Raw genomic sequence first — 16653 nt, forward strand, 5'->3', positions numbered from 1 at the left:
CATTATATTATTTTTCAGAGCAGCACTGTTGCCTTTGCCCCTTGAACAAATAATATGTGATAAGAAACCTAACTGTATTTCATCTCATAATAGTCACACACACCTTTTTGGGTTCCTAGTTTTGATTTTTAATATTCCTCATTTAATAGTCACACTAGTTCATGAGTGTGACTATTGTGCAAGGGAGCAACACCCACCCAATCACCTCTCCCTTTGAGCTATAGAGGGATGCTTTAGACAAGGTAGCCCTTCGGAGCCCGAATGGAGTGCATAGTGGGTGAGCCTTCACCCTCCTCTGTACCTGCTGATGAGAGCTTTGGGGCCTCCCCTGGCTGGTAGCAGCTGAGGGAAACCCCGTAGCTGAAAATATGTTTCCTCAAGTAATAGTTACCCCCCCCCCCCCTTTTTCTATCAAAAGGGGAAAAAGTGTGGCTATTATGCAATGAAATACTTTAATTACTTGTCAATACATGCACACCACATCATGGACGTGGCAATACTATGAAATGTTTTATCAAAACTGCTTATTTCCAGTATATCAAAAAAACAATTTTAACACTAAAATTTGCATACTCTTATTCAAGGATACATTCTAATATAGATGGGAGTTATGTAGAATTATGTATAATATTTATGTATAGATAATAACACACATATTACACATCATACACATATAATGATGGATATTACACATAACTACAAATTCATTGGGTAGCAGATGTCTGTAACAGACAGTTAATTGTGGACCTGATGACTGAGTTAGATTTTAAATTCATACATTTGAAAACTTTATTTAGTTCAAGGAGTCACAGTAAATTGAATTTTTACCCAGTGACAGTTTCTAGATTTGAGATTTCTAATACTCGTGAAGGCCATTTGTTCATAAAGTGAAACAAGATGGCTATATTTTAATATTTGCAATTACCCTAGGTAGTAATGACCTCAAAACTTTTTATAATCTTACATTAAGACATCATGTTCTTCAAAACATTACCTCAGGGCAAGCGAGGGGAAACCTGCCAAAAGCACAGGATAATCTGACGCAGCCCTTCTTGCGCAACAACAAGCTTGGCAAGACACTTCCCATCAACAGGAGAAAGACTTGAAGAGAGGTGGGAAAATTTCACAACAAAGCAGGTGACTTCTATTCTTACCCTTGTGGTAAATTTACTTGAGCTAAATTTCTCAAGATTTACATGTAGAGAACTTGGCTGTTCAGACAACTTTGCATATCCACAAATGACTGCACCCCTAGTCTTTGGCCAAGCTAGGTCTTTTTCACCCAAGAAACAAGAGACACAAAAAAAGCTTTTTTCTTAATGGGCCTCCAACAGCATTGGGAGTAAGAAATTTTAGAGTGGGTCCCTATGTAATTTGTATGATTCTACCATCTACAATATTGACCTCCCATTCACTAGAGAGGCTTCCACACAATGAAAATGTGTGCATAAATTCTTTTCTGACATTGAAGCCAATAAGGAATTATCTGTGTGATGATGGATCCTCTTTGTGAAGCATAGCCACTGATTATAGTGTCCCTTCTTTATCTCAAGGCATTAAATTCATGGAGGCGAGGACCATCAATGGCTACTGGCAAGAATTACCACCAATATCAGAATTTAAATCATGTAAAACTATTGATCACTCTTAAAGAAATATGTATGTCAACATTTGATTATCCTCATGTGTAATCTTTACTCAGGACAAGAGGCTACCATCAGGACAGAATACAGAGAAATAGAACGGTTTCCAATTACAAAGGGATCAGACAAGGCTGCATTTTATCATCCTATCTGTTTTTACTTGTATGCTGAACATATAATATGTAAAGCAGGATTAGACTCTGAGGAAGGAGATGTGAAAAGTTGAAGAAGGAAAACCAGCCTTTAAAGAAAGAAATATAGATGACACCATACAACTAGCAAAAAATAGCAAAGTCTTCAAATGATTTCTGAAGAAAGTCAAGAAAAGGCAAAGGGAGATTTATGTTGAATATAAATAAAACAACTATCATGACCGCAGATGATTTACATAACTTTAAAGTAGATGATGAAGACAATGAAACAGTGAAAGGTTTTCCATTCCTTAGCTCAGTCATAATTCAGAATGGAGAGGCTGTAGTCAAGAAATCAGAAAACAGCTAGGACTTGCAAGGGTAGCTATGAAGAAATTAGTCAAGATCCTGAAGTGTAAAAATATAATGTATCACTGAAAACTAACATTAGGGTGATCCATGCCATTGCAATTCCCATTTTATGTTTGATTGTGAAAACTGGAGAGTGACAAAAGCTGATAGGAAGAAATCAACTCATTTTAAATGTGCTGGAGAAGAGTTATATGGATTGCTAATAAGACAAATAAATGGGTCTTGGAGAAAATAAAGCTTGAACCTTCTTTGAAAGTTAAGTTGACTACAATGAACTTATCATACTTTCGTCATATCATAAGAAGGCATGACTCACTAGAAAAGACAATTCTTAGTAAGGCAGAAGGCAGCAGGGGAAAAGTAAGACAATTTTCTAGATGGATAGACTCAATCAAGGAAGCCATGTCCAAGTCTGTAGGACCTCTGCAGAGCTACTAAGAATAGGAGGTCATTCTATTCATGAGGTCACCACAAGCAGAAGTCGACCAGACGGTAGTGAGCAACCACAACTAGAGGCAGTATACTTTTTTGCTCTCAGTTGCTGGCAGACTTACCGGGTCAATACTGTTCCAGGCCCTGAGATCTAGGAACAAAACCTGAGATTTAGGGAGAAGCAACAGCTACAGTTGCAAAGAGAATGCAATTCCAATAATATACACATATATGTTTCAAGGCAGCACTCTTGTCCTGAGATTTCTCCTATTCAATAAATATTACAGCGAAAAATTCTCAGTTGCTTAAAAACAATCATGAAAAAACCTGGAAAGAAATAAAAAAAGACTTAGAGACCTGGAAAAACTTGAATCTATCGCTATGGAGTAGGATTTCTTCTATCAAAATGAACATGTTACCGAAGATGCTCTTCTTATTCCAGTCACTCCCTATTTTAAGATCACAAAGATGCTTCCAAGAATGGAATAAAGACCTAAGCAAATTTGTATGGAGGGGGAAAAATCCACGGATAAAAATGAAAAGCTTAGCAGATGATACGAAGAGGGGGAGGCTTTGCGATGCCGGACTTAAAGATCTATTATGAGGCTTGCAATCTAATTTGGATTAAAGATTGGATACAACTTAAAAAAAAGAAAATTCTACATTTGGAAGGGTTTGATCTATGTTTGGGATGGCATGCATACTTATGGAAAGAGAGAATACCAAAGGAGAAAATTTTTGGGAACAATTTCTTTAGATCATCCCTTATAAAAACATGGGACAAGTACAAAAGAAGGATGTATAATAAAACACCCAGATGGTTCTCCCCACTGGAAGCCTCACAGAGAAGACTTCTAGGTTGGGAAGAATGGTCGTGCTATGGGAAAATAATAAAAAAAACTTGGTAAGATATATGAGCTAAACTCACTCCAAGAGATAAAAACAACATATAAAAATCTGACATGGCTACAGTTCCATCAATTAAGAGAGCATTTCAAGATAGACAATGCATTGGGGTTTATGGATAAGGACAATCTATGGGACAAGATACTATCTTCAGAAAGGAAAACCATCACAAAAATATATAAAGTGTTGTTGTATGTCTTTCGGGCTGTGTGGCCATGTTCCAGAAGCATTCTCTCCTGACGTTTCGCCCACATCTATGGCAGGCATCCTCAGAGGTTGTGAGGTACCTCACAACCTCTGAGGATGCCTGCCATAGATGTGGGCGAAACGTCAGGAGAGAATGCTTCTGGAACATGGCCACACAGCCCGAAAGACATACAACAACCCTGTGATCCCGGCCATGAAAGCCTTCGACAACACAATATATAAAGTATTATTGGAATGGAATACCGAAACAGAATTAATCAAAAATAGTATGTCTAAATGGGCCAGATGTGTGGGAAGACCAATCCTTCTAGAAGAGTGGGAAGCATGTTGGAACAGGAAATTAAAATACACATACTCATATAATTTGAAAGAAAACTGGATGAAGATGATGTACAGATGGCACTTCACGCCCAAGAAATTAGGAAAAATAAATAAAACAGCGAATACAAAATGTTGGAAATGTGGAGAGGAGGAAGGGTCCTTCTACCACATGTGGTGGAACTGCAACAGGGCAAAAGAATATTGGAACAAAATTCACGAAAACTCCCAACAAATACTAGGCGTCAAATTCCAGAAACTACCAGAAGTTTATCTTCTGAATACAGTAGATTCTCACTTATCCAAGCTAAACGGGCCGGCAGAAGCTTGGATAAGCGAATATCTTGGATAATAAGGAGGGATTAAGGAAAAGCCTATTAAACATCAAATTAGGTTATGATTTTACAAATTAAGCACTAGAACATTATGTTAGACAACAAATTTGACAGAAATAGTAGTTCAATACACAGTAATGTTATGTTGTAATTACTGTATTTATGAATTTATCACCAAAATATCATGATATATTGAAAACATTGACTACAAAAATGGCTTGGATAATCCAGAGGCTTGGATAAGCGGGGCTTGGATTAGTGAGACTCTACTGTATCTCTAAATTACCCCCAAGATCAAATGAAGAGAAGATCTTGACATTTTTAACAACAGCGGCCAGGATTGTGTACGCAAGATATTGGAAGCAAGATAAGATACCCACGGTGGAAGAATGGATGGTGAAAATACTAGAAATAAAAAATATGGATAGGCTGACATTTCTATTAGCCAAACAGCAAGGAAGACCGAGAAAAGAAACTGATTGGAGGCAATTAGAAAATTACATAGAATCTAAAAAAAATCAACTAAAAGAAAAAGAAAGAAGTTTAAGAGACTTAGGGAAACCTAAGTTATCCTCTCTCCTGTCACAGACTTAGAAGATAGAGAAAATAGATACTAATTAATGAGAAAAGAATGTGGAATGATACAAAGAACTAGGACAGAATAAAAAAGAAACTGAAAATGACCAACGGGATCGTCCTGGAAGTACCAACCCCTTACCTCCAACCTGAAACCCTTCCTTACCTATTCCTATTACCCTACCTCCCCCCCTTAATCTCCCCCCCCCCAAAGGATTTTATGTGTATTAAAATTTAAATAAAGATTATTTATATATAAAAAAGAGATTTCTCCTATTCTACTTGAGAATTGGAAAAGAGCCTTGAGATCTGGCAACCCTAGTTGCTAGGGAACATGAAATCAAAAAGGCAGCTGTACTCATCCTCTGCTGATAGTGGCCAACCAATTGTCTATGGAGAAACCTAAATGAACAGAATTATGAACTAGATAAACATTTAGTCTGATCGAGAAGGCTTTGTCTTATGTTCTGAAGGCTTTCCTTCCTGGTTAATGTAGAAAGCCTGCCTTGAACTGAAAAGATATGGATAATCAATGCTATTTTATCTGTTGGCACAAAAGCAGATGTCTGTGTTTTTTCCTCTCTGCAATGTCAGTCCAATTATTCTCCATAAGCTTAAATGTAAGCTCTACCATTTCCTGATACCAATAGTCTTTACATTTTTAGAAAGCTTCATAAACCTAACCTTGGCTTAATACCAGGCTTCAGCAGAGCTAAAATCTAATAGAGCTAGTAAATATTGAGATTAGTAGTTGCTGCTTCTGTAATCTAAGATATATAGTTACAAGGATATATTGATAAAAAGAAAGGAATTAATATTCAATTAATAGCAAATGCAAAAGGAAAGAAAGTTATATTAAATTCAGTGATCAAAATTTGGGAAGGCTCAGTATTTTAAGATCAGTTTCAAAGGTTGACTTCTTTCTTCAGATGAAAATTATGGAAACTATGAATTTATACCACATTGTATGTTGGTTTCAGGTAACACTAGTGCCTCACAATTCAAAGATGTGTGCCTGCTCTTCACACTTTTATCTTCCCTAGCATGATAAACCTGGTAGAATGCTGCCCAATTGACTTGAAAAGTCAGTCACACCTTTACAAAGTTAAGATGGGATCCCAAATAAACTGGTATCATTTCCCCAATGCCACAAACATATTCTGTTTATTAGAGATAGGCACAGAACAAAATCGAAAAATTGCTGTGCCCATGAAGAATTGAGTGCATCTCACTCTGGTTTGGTTCATCTAATCCAACATCACAGCTGCTTTTCATGGTGGAAAACTGATACAAATACTTCATACGTAGATCTAATCTGTACATTCTTTCCATTCATGCTTGAGAGCTGGAGAGAACAGCAATGATGGATTTTTGAGTGAGGTGCCTGCTTCATCCATCACATTGCGTTGATAGGATGTGGATTCACTGGGATGTGAATCGATCCTCAGCATGATAGATGTGAAGTCTTAAAAAAAAAGAAATGACATGCTGATGGCAAAATCTTTTTAGGAAATGTGATCTTTACTTTTTTACCTACTTCCCATTTAGCACCTTTTTAATATAAAGCTTTGTTCTTTTATCTGTTCCCAGACATCAGGTAGGTAAAAATTGGACTGCACACTTTATTCTGCTAAAGCTTTATTTTATCAAGCGCCACAAGTTTTAATCAGTCTGCCTGTGACTGAAAGTTATGTTTTACAAAGCCATTCTGATACATTACTGTTGCAGAGAGAGATTGTATTTCATTTTGTAGCTTTCATTTTTTCAATGGCATGTTCCTTCAAGAGTGTTCAGCGACGGCTACCCAGTTTCCCATGCACATGATTCAAACTTTAGTCAGTAAATCAAAGTGGATAAATGGCAGGTGAATAATCAACAAATATGTTTATTACAGGAACAATCTAATGAAATCTGAGTAATCAAATAGGAACTGTGAATTTCATATGTATTTTTATGGCTGATTCATTAGTCTTAACTCAGGGGTGTCAAATTCATTTTCAACAAGGGCCACATCAGCCCTATGGTTGCCTTCAAAGGGCCATTTGTAATCATAGGACAGTATTAATGTAACTATGTTGCCCTGACAGTGAAAACTTGTGGGCCACATAAAATGAGATGGTAGGCTGGATTCAGCCTGAGGGCCTTGCATTTAACATATCTTTCTTAACTAGAACAGATTTATTGAATCACTTCTGAATGGTAAGATAACTCATAGATAAAGACTATTGGTTTATCATGTCTACACTTCCAACAAAAGAAATTAGGTCTGGATCTATATATAGCTTTCTGTGGATGCTTGCAGTATTGAGAAGACTTGCAAATTATAATTCTCCTCCATATTCTTTTTTGTACAGACTGATCTTGAGAATACTATTTTTATTACTCTACCAGAATTGCCCAACTATGTTGTCCAAGCTCAAGGAAAGAATACTAACCGCCCACCTTCAATCACCTAAGAGATTTTTTGTAGAATCAGTCTGAAAAAGTGTACAGTATTTATAGGCTTTTGGACATAGAAATCTCATTAACAAGTGGGTAAAGCCTAACTATCAGAACACAATCAAACAACCATGTGTAGGTATACTACCATCCTGTGTGTGGATGCTTGTAGTGGCACATGTGGAGCATAATTGCTCTACATGCATAGATCCATGCTTGTCCCTCTGCCAGCAGCAGCCAAGCCCTGTAGTTTGTTGAAGAGAGAGGCAAAGGAATGAATTTGTCATTATTCCTGTGTTTCTCTTTCCAGCAATTGCTAGGGAATAAGAAGCCAAGCAGTCCTGACTGCCCAGTAAATGGTTAGGACCTCTAGAGCTGTTACTGTAGTTGATAAAGCACCATGCTGGAAGTTTTATGCAAACCACTCTGTTTACCAATAAGTCCAATAAATTATATTATAATTATAAAGGTAGTGTTGGAATAAAATATCTCCCTGATCAAATGCAGATCTCACGAAAGTGATCAGAATCTCCTGGCGTTTTGTTTTGTTGTTGTCACTTTACTCACAGCTTCATGCAGCTGCTTTGAGGCTCATGGATAAGACACTGTGGACAGCTGTGTGAATATAAACCTTCCTTATATCTATATTTCTATTAGAGCTTCTGTTGGAGAAAACTTCCAAAGAGCTGCAGCGTCGCAATGAGGTAAATATCCTCTAACATCAATACAAGTTCCCTAGTCTGCAATGTCACTATGTGTTATGGCTAATTAGGCTAAAACATAAAATAAAAAAAGATCCTAAGCACAGAGTTCCTCTATCATGTTGAGTTTGACCCTAAGTTTAACATCCTTGTCCGCCATTGACTTCTGTTGGAGAATTAAGCACATGCTTGAATGTGTCTCATTGAAACCAATGGAAACAATAAGGAGGCTCAAATGTTTCTGTGTCGTCCAATTTTCCTTAAAAAACACAGGTGATTACAGAATAGTACTAGCACACTCAGGATGTGGATGACAGACACAAAGCTAAGCACTGCATACACGAGAACACGTAAGCGCACAGACAAAAGCAATCATAAGCTTGTTGAAAGAAACATCTTTAAATAAGCATGTCTTAATCCTTTCTTCCACTCTGAGCACTTTACATCCAATTAATACAATTTTAAATGAGCCAAATGGTGTATAATAATCTGACAGAAAATAAGGAATATAACAGTTTCATTTCTGTAGCAGACCTCTATTTTCTTCTTCCATATGGAATGTTTGCCTGATTGACATATGTATTTAGAGACTATGGCAGGAATCCTAAGAATTCTGACAAAGAAGTAATTTTCACTACTCTCTGCAGGACTCCTTCCAAGTAATCAAAGTTAGCACCTGGCTGAAAGATTTATTCATCATTCTATCAGCAAACAGGGGAATATAACTTTTTAGTGGCAGTTCACTGAAGTTTGCTAGTCTATTTTAGAATCATATGTAAGCTTGAACCATATATATATAATTACAATGCTGAGAAAAATCTTCTATTCAGAAAAACCTTGAAAATGATGCTTACATAAAGATGCATATGCATTCCCCAAGCATGCACTTAAAACTACATGTTCTGTAAAGGAGAGATAGGTCAGACCTTGAACATGTCATTTGTCTGGATCATAGCTTCCCCAATTCCATGCAAGCTAGGTTGTTCTAGAAATTGTACTCCAAACATTGAACTTCTCCAAGCTCTGTTGTGAACATCCTTAAGTGCTCTTCTCAAGCATGTATTTTACACACTAGTTATGAAAGTACTTTCTCTCAATTCAAGAAGCTTGAAAGTACATATATGCAGATGAGACACTGCAGTTTCAAATTAATGATCATAAATGCTTTCTATAAAATCCTTCCTTGTCTTTTTTGTATTAAATCTTAGGATGTGAAATGATGATTGGAATGCTCTAAATCAGATGAGAAAACTTCTAAAATAATAGTTACCCATGCACTGACACCTTGTCTTTGAATGGGACTACCATCCCAATGGTTCACAAGTCATAGATGGATTGCCTACTACAAGGCCAAAGACATCTATCCAAAACTATTTAAACTGCAAACAGGGAACAGAAGAAAGGGCTTTGCAGGCTCCAGCATCAGACCACTCATGCAAGTCAGCCAAGTTGTAGAGGGAACTCCCCCAGAACTGCCACCAATTTGACCCAGAGAAAAGTCCTTACTGCCTGCAGACCTTGTGATCATTCAGGGTCATTTCACAAGTTGTTGTTTAGGTGTAAACACACTTTAAATTTTACACCTAAAACATTTTCCAGTTGTGCACATGAACAATAAACATAAGTCTGAAACATTAGTAATAAGAGAGGTCCTCTTATTAAAGATACAGAACTGGTAGCTACAGTCTGTTAGCTGTATGCTAGGATACAGCTAACAGACTGAACACCCAGGATTCTTGTCACATTTGTAGGTACCTATAATACCAAAATGTGATTTCAAGCTATATACTTGCAAACTTTAGCAAAGCCTCAGTCTTGTACACTTCCCCTTCTTTCCTCCTATGCTGCTGGGAGGAACACTTACCATGTTTCAGTTTCTACAGTACTGACTTGCCATTACATACAAACCAATAATCAAGTTTTAAAACATACTCCTGCCAATTTCTAAACACTCCAACTACAAATCCTGAATCATTTAGAAAATTAAGCTACATTTAGAAAAATAAATTCCAAGCTCATATGGAACATGCCAGGAAACATAAAAAGTAAATTTTGGTATATTCCTCTTTCTGGCTGCATGGGAGGTGGGAGAAGGAAAGCGCAAAACTTTACATATGGAGGGTTGCTCATGTAGTGCAAGATTCTGGCTCAGCATTGTATGTGAACCAGACCAATAATGGAAATACACAAACTGAATGTACAACAGAAAGAAGTACACCTTTGGACCTATTTGATCTGGGCTACACATCATGTGGGGGCAGAAAAACTCATCATCTGATCACCACAATGTGTTTGAAAAATGGACAGATGAACAGAGAGGTCTAAAATGGGGAGGAAAAGTTACCACTGACATAATGTACCAGACAATCTGGATCTTATTCTTCAAGATGACAGAGGTTAGAGACAGAATTTGAATTAGGATTGGGACAACTACAGACATTCCCTTTGAACAATATTTGTGGACACTGTTGTATACCCAAGATACAGAGCCTCACTTAAGACAATCAAATTTTCTTTGATAACCATGAAGTATTTGTGGAAGGAAACAACACCATGTGGAACTGAGAACTAAGCAACAAATGGAAACACTTGCTGTGGTTCAGGAACAAGCTGCTCTGCATATATCTATATGTCCTTAGCTGATATTTTGGGTCACGCACTCAAGGTGGGATTCAATGTCATCCTTACCTGAGGTGTTCCCAGCCTCTCTATTAAGGGAACCAGGTGAAGTGGGGCATATTTGGCTTCGAGACGCTTCATGCGTACCTCCAAGCGTTCTCCTTCTGTTAAGCGAGCAGCAAACAGTGAAATGAGAAAGCAAAAAGAAAAAAATCTAGCATTTCAGAGTCATCTCCCAACCATTATCTGGGACCAGTGTGACAGAACAGGAATAAGGTAATGCACTATGAAGAGGCTGCTGGGATCTCCTTTTACAAAGCAACCATCCTGGTTTTGCTGCAAAGGTTTCCAGTGACCTCACCATTCATTTGAGGCCGATGGAAAATGGAAGTCACTGTACAGATAACTTAGTCCTGAGTTTGTATGACTTTTTTTTGCAATGTATTGACTGCAAATATCTCACTCCAACTTAAAATGTGTTACACATCTCTGGGAATCATGACTGACATCTGACCATCTCTTCACTCCTTACCTTTGATGTAGACCCTGGGCAAAATATTTTGGAAAGGAGCAGCATGCAGCAAATCACACACTTCTTCTTGGGACTGAGGCAGGAGGAAGAAAGATAAAAGGTGTTAAAAAATCCCCATTGGGACTGGTTGTTCAGTTGTTTGTAGGACTGGGAAGGGCCTAATCTTCTATAAGCCACAAAATGGCTGATTCAAATATAATAACTTCTGGGATGACAAAAATGAATTAGCCTACTATAGCCCTGTGCATCAAAAATAAGTAAATACAATGCTATACAAGACTATTTTTTGTATGGAATCTGGAGTTTTGCAACTTTACTTCTTGCCTTCATCTAGTTATTTCAACTAATTTACTTCATTTAGTTAGAGAATCTAAGGCAAGGCTGAACACCCTGTTGAAGTGGCTCTCCAAAATGAGGGTGTGAATGGTGTCATACTCAGGCATGATTCTAAACAAAGCCTTTTCTCTGGGCCCTTTTACACAAGCCTATAATGCAATAGAAACAGGCATTTAAATGCCAGTTTCTGCTGGGTTTTCAGCCAGACATCCTCACAATCACCTGTGATTTTGCTGGGAGTGATGGTGGCTAGATACCCTCTGGTTTCGATTTGAGATTGATATGGGGGGGGGGGTATCAGCCCCTCCCATTTTTGGCTTAAACTTACTGGAGAGGCATGGGTCCATTTGCAGGCCTCTGGAAAAGATCTCATATCACATCAAACTAACAGGACAGGAGGCCTGCAAATGGAGCCATACCTCTATGGTAAATTTAAGCCAAAAACAGGAGGCAAGGTGGCAGTGTAATCCCAGTTCTTTGGGGTCCAGGAGCCTGCAGTATTGGGATAACTGTGGAGATTGATCTTCAGGATCACAGGTGGCAGAAGGAGATCCCGAGAGTCAGTCTCCACAGGCCCCATACCTAGAAAGGTGCAGACCTTCATTGAAGGTCCTCTCCTTTCCAAGTATTTCTTCCAGGTCGAATCACATTAGCCTGAAGTTTCATTGGACACCTTAGACTAATCTGGAATAAAAAACATGAGCTCTATGCCTGTGTAGATGGGCCTTCTGTTAACTTAAGTATCTTCTATTCTATGTAGCTCAGTGCTGTAAGGGATGTTGGGACAATCATAGCAGTGTATTTTGGATGGCTGCAGCTATGTATTTTTATGGTTTCCACCTAAAAGCCTACATAAAAACCAGTATAAAAACTTGCCCCATAAGCACTTCTGTAACTAGCTACTCAGTCTAGTCCACTGAGCCTGATAAGAAATTTTTCAAAAATCTTTTTGAAGATGAGGATAAGTTTTTAATTGCAGTAGGAGGCAGTTGCAGCCTTTCAGAGTCCAACTTGGACTTCCTAACTTTTGAAAGCAGTTTTCTTCTTGGGTGTCACTCCAAGGAGGAAAGTGAAAGGGCAATCCAAAGCCATTCAGTGTAACACTTCAGTAAAACTCAATGAACCTCTTTTTATTCTTAGACCCAGGTGAAAAGTCAGCCTCCAGGAATCGCCAAGTTTTACTGAAGGAATGGAGCCCTGTTAAGCATGTTATGTAAACCTGCCTCTTTTAGAACCCTACCTGCCTGCAGAGCCTAAGGCCAAACTAGACAGAGCAGGTTTCCTGTGGTCTCTTTAAAACGAGACAGCAGGCAATGCAATAGGAAGAAAAAGGTCAGTGTTTCCCTGTAATAATTTCCATGGATTTATATTTAAACTTTTCCAACACTTGTTTGCAATATGAGAAAAAGCATATTGACACCAGGTTAACCTTTTCTGCTGCAATGCTAAAGACCCATTCCAAATGACACACACTTATCATAGCTACTTTTAACATAACAACCCATGTTAGTCTTCTATGGATCCCAGATGAGTGTTTGCTGGGACTTGTATTTCTGAGCTTTTATCTGTGACAGGTAAGGTGAAAGGGCCATCCCCCATACACATTCCCAATATGTGTTTTCCTGGGGATCACTTTGTTGTGTTGAGGGCTTTTTAGGTATTGGTTCACTTTTTTTGTCCTGGGTTGGGCTTCTTCCCAAATGTTAGGGGATTGGGGCAAAAAGTTTGTTGCTCATAGTGAATCTAATAGCAGTAAACAACTTCAGCCTGAAGGAACTGGACACTTACAGGAGGCTGTCTGTCTGTCTAGAAGTCGAAAAATGCCTTGCCTTACTGTTGCATGTGTACTGAAATCAATGTAAAAGCAGTTATCATTTGTTTCATTTCATTTATTTCCCACATGCTAATTGTTGCGTCTCAGTCTATTGATGCATATTTGCAGTTCACATGAGTGCAAATTTGTATATCTAAAAGGCAGAAAGGGCAGATACAGACTATAACTTCTAGAATGCTTTAGCCCCCATGGCCACTGTATGCAGAGTTCTAGTTCACCCCCCCCCCCAAATCTTACTAAGTTCTAATTGGGTTATTGTTCAAAGGATATTTACCTAAAAGCCAGTGTGCCAGTTTTCTGCTTGAAAATACTGCCTTAAATGCAGATAGTATCTCTCATGTATCTGAGCACAACATTCTAATATATTTGAATGAGGTTCTGACTTTCCCAGTACAAAACCAGGAAGAGGGATCTTAATCAGGGACATTATACAGCATGAAGAACAGAACTTCTTATACTTTTTGCATTTTTAATTGTTTTTATTTTGGAGAATTTTTTTTTTTTGCTTTTGCCCACTGTGCAAAGTCTTTTTAAAAAGAGGAAAATTCCACAAGGGATTCTGCACTGAAAACTAGTGGGAAGGAATGATTTAATTCTCTCACACATACCCATACTAATCTCAATCCAGTTCAGGGCTTTGGGTGCTCACTAGAGTGTTTTTTGAAAAAAAAGGAAATATGTACCGTACAACCCCCATACCCATGGGGGATACATTCCAAGTCCCCCCATAGATACCTGAAAGCATGGATAAACAGCAAACCTTATATTTTTGCTTTTCCTGGGTTGGAGGCATATAATAGAATTACACTGAAGAACCCAGAGACAAACACTTCCAGGGTGGGGGAGTGGGTGTGGTATCCTGTGGAGTGTGAGTCAGTCCACAGACTGTATTTTATATGTCAAACACTTAACATGCCACATGGTTTAATACTTCTGTGGATGGAAACAAGCCTTTGAAATAGAATTTGCAGTCTGACAACTTCATTGTTTTTATCTTTGTTTCTAGGTTTTCATAACCCTATCTTTTGGAAGATACTCGATAATGAATGCATATTTTGGTTTGACTTTGTGTCACTGTACTGTATTATTGATGCTTACAAAAGGAAGACCAATAAATGCTGGTGAGGAGAAAGACTAAAGAGTATCAATCCTTAGTATGTTTTCTTGGGAGTAAAGTCTCACTTATCTCAGTGGAGTCTTTTTCAATTTACCATCATTAGGTTGGGGTTGGAAGAGGCCCAGCAAAGAACCAGAGAATGAGAAGCAATTAAAAACATATACAGATATCCAAAGTTAGCCCAAGCTGCAGACACACAAAGAGGCAAGACCTGGGAAGCAATAATGCTTGAGGAGCTTGAGTAATGATTGGCAGCAAATTCTACATGACTTTACAGGATAATGCAGCAACAAATTAAACCATGATGGCCGCAGGCTGCATGCAAAGAAGCAAGACGCTGGAAAAGAGAGCTGTTACTATGTCTCTGCGTGAGTAAACATTTGGAATGCTGTGATCAGTTCTCTCACCTCCCACTACACCATACAGTGTCAAAAGTATGTGCACAGTCCCACACCAAAGACTTGGCTGTTTATGTATATACAGTAGAGTCTCACTAATCCAAGTCTCACTTATCCAAGCCTCTGGATAATCCAAGCCATTTTTGTAGTCAATGTTTTCAATATATCGTGATATTTTGGTGCTAAATTTGTAAATACAATAATTACAACACAACGTTACTGCGTATTGAACTACTTTTTCTGTCAAATTTGTTGTATAACATGAAGGTTTGGTGCTTAATTTGTAAAATCATAATGTAATTTGATGTTTAATAGGCTTTTCCTTAATCCCTCCTTATTATCCAAGATATTCGCTTATCCAAGCTTCTGCCGGCCCGTTTAGCTTGGATAAGTGAGACTCTACTGTATATGAACATCTTAGAAGATGGGTGTGTTACATAATTCATTTCATCTTCCACTGAACTATTGTATAACTTGAGTATCATATAGTGGAGTCTAAGTCCATCCAGCTTTAATAAGAGCCCTGTATAGAACTAGGACATTTGTCCAATAGCATCTTCCTTTCAGAATAGAAGAAGACACTTATTCCCAGCCACAATGGAAATAACTTTGTGAACACCCATAAGTGCTTCTTCCTTTCATGGGAATGAGGAAGCCTTCCTTGTGCACATACATCTTGTTTATCATATAATAACAGGACAACTGTCTAAATTCTGTTGCATGCCTAAAGCACTTCATTAAGTTAATTGATTAGTACATTGATAGATTAATTTGTACATGAAAAAAGAAATGTTTTTAAAAACATTATAGAAGTGGAGTTACATTATGATGTTCAGGAAATCATGAATTCAGAAGGTATTTTGTCAAAGGCTATTTTGCTAGGAATTAGACTGAAGTGATGAAATAAATAGTGCTCTGGACCACAGATTCAGAACAATATTGGCTGTTTGGTGTACTAAGGAAAATAAGCTTAATGCCAACATATTCCTCAAAGGAGAAAAATAAAGCAATAAATCATGGTATAACCATACTCAGGAACCCAAGTTAAATCACACTGAGTTCGGCATGACTTTAGGGCGGCCAGAATGTCCAAAGGAATTAACTATTTTACATGCAAAATCAAAACTTTCATTAAAGAGCTCAACGAGGGAAAGAGAGAAAGGTGAGAAAATCTTGTTACACATTCACTAGTTTTTTCAGATTAGCCTTCCCAGATTTGTTTCCTCCCACACATGACATTGTGCTTAGTACCATAATGGATCTTCCTCCTATGGCGGGTTAATGTTGGTTCCCTGATGTATTAGGGGTGCATCATTATACAAGAAGCAATTAAACTGACTGTGTATCCAATAAGATGGAGAACAAGGAATTCTGCACACTCAAGTACAGAGTCGATATGACACAGATCATAAGGATCAATGTAACCACAGCAGAAAAATGCTGTACTTAAGAGAGCTATGATACTTTCCAGATTTGTAAGTAGGTACATTATTTAGATTGATTAAAAAAAAACAGAAGGACTAGATGGGCGAGATATCAAATTGGAAGCCTGTTACATTCTTGGTTTGGTGCTGAAGGGGAATGTTTGGGAAATCAGACATTGGGGTTTTTGTTTGTTTGTTTGTGTTATTATTTTTGGAGTACTATATATGCCATGAAACACGGAATCTGCACTGATGTGACTACTGGTGAAATGCCTGATGCTGGGCAGATAGAGACAATCAGAGGAAAATAAAGTGGTGAAATCAGAGGCCAAT

At 37.9% G+C, this 16653-nt stretch overlaps 1 protein-coding gene across 3 annotated transcripts in view; it reads right to left on the minus strand.

Moving 5' to 3' along the window:
- The window catches only part of cyfip2 (cytoplasmic FMR1 interacting protein 2), a 78876-nt gene that overhangs the window by 9897 nt on the left and 52326 nt on the right, over positions 1-16653 (minus strand). For 2 of the 3 annotated variants that reach the window (XM_016995081.2, XM_003223460.4), the window contains exons 27-28: positions 11212-11284; positions 10749-10843 (exon numbers count right to left, since the gene is read on the minus strand). The exons of the other annotated variant lie outside the window; for it this stretch is intronic. In XM_016995081.2, coding sequence (XP_016850570.1) covers positions 10749-10843; positions 11212-11284 — 168 coding nt within the window. The remainder of the gene's footprint in view (positions 1-10748; positions 10844-11211; positions 11285-16653) is intronic. 3 annotated transcript variants of the gene reach the window in all.

Source organism: Anolis carolinensis, chromosome 2 (assembly GCF_035594765.1).
Source record: "Anolis carolinensis isolate JA03-04 chromosome 2, rAnoCar3.1.pri, whole genome shotgun sequence".
Lineage (NCBI taxonomy): Eukaryota > Metazoa > Chordata > Lepidosauria > Squamata > Dactyloidae > Anolis > Anolis carolinensis.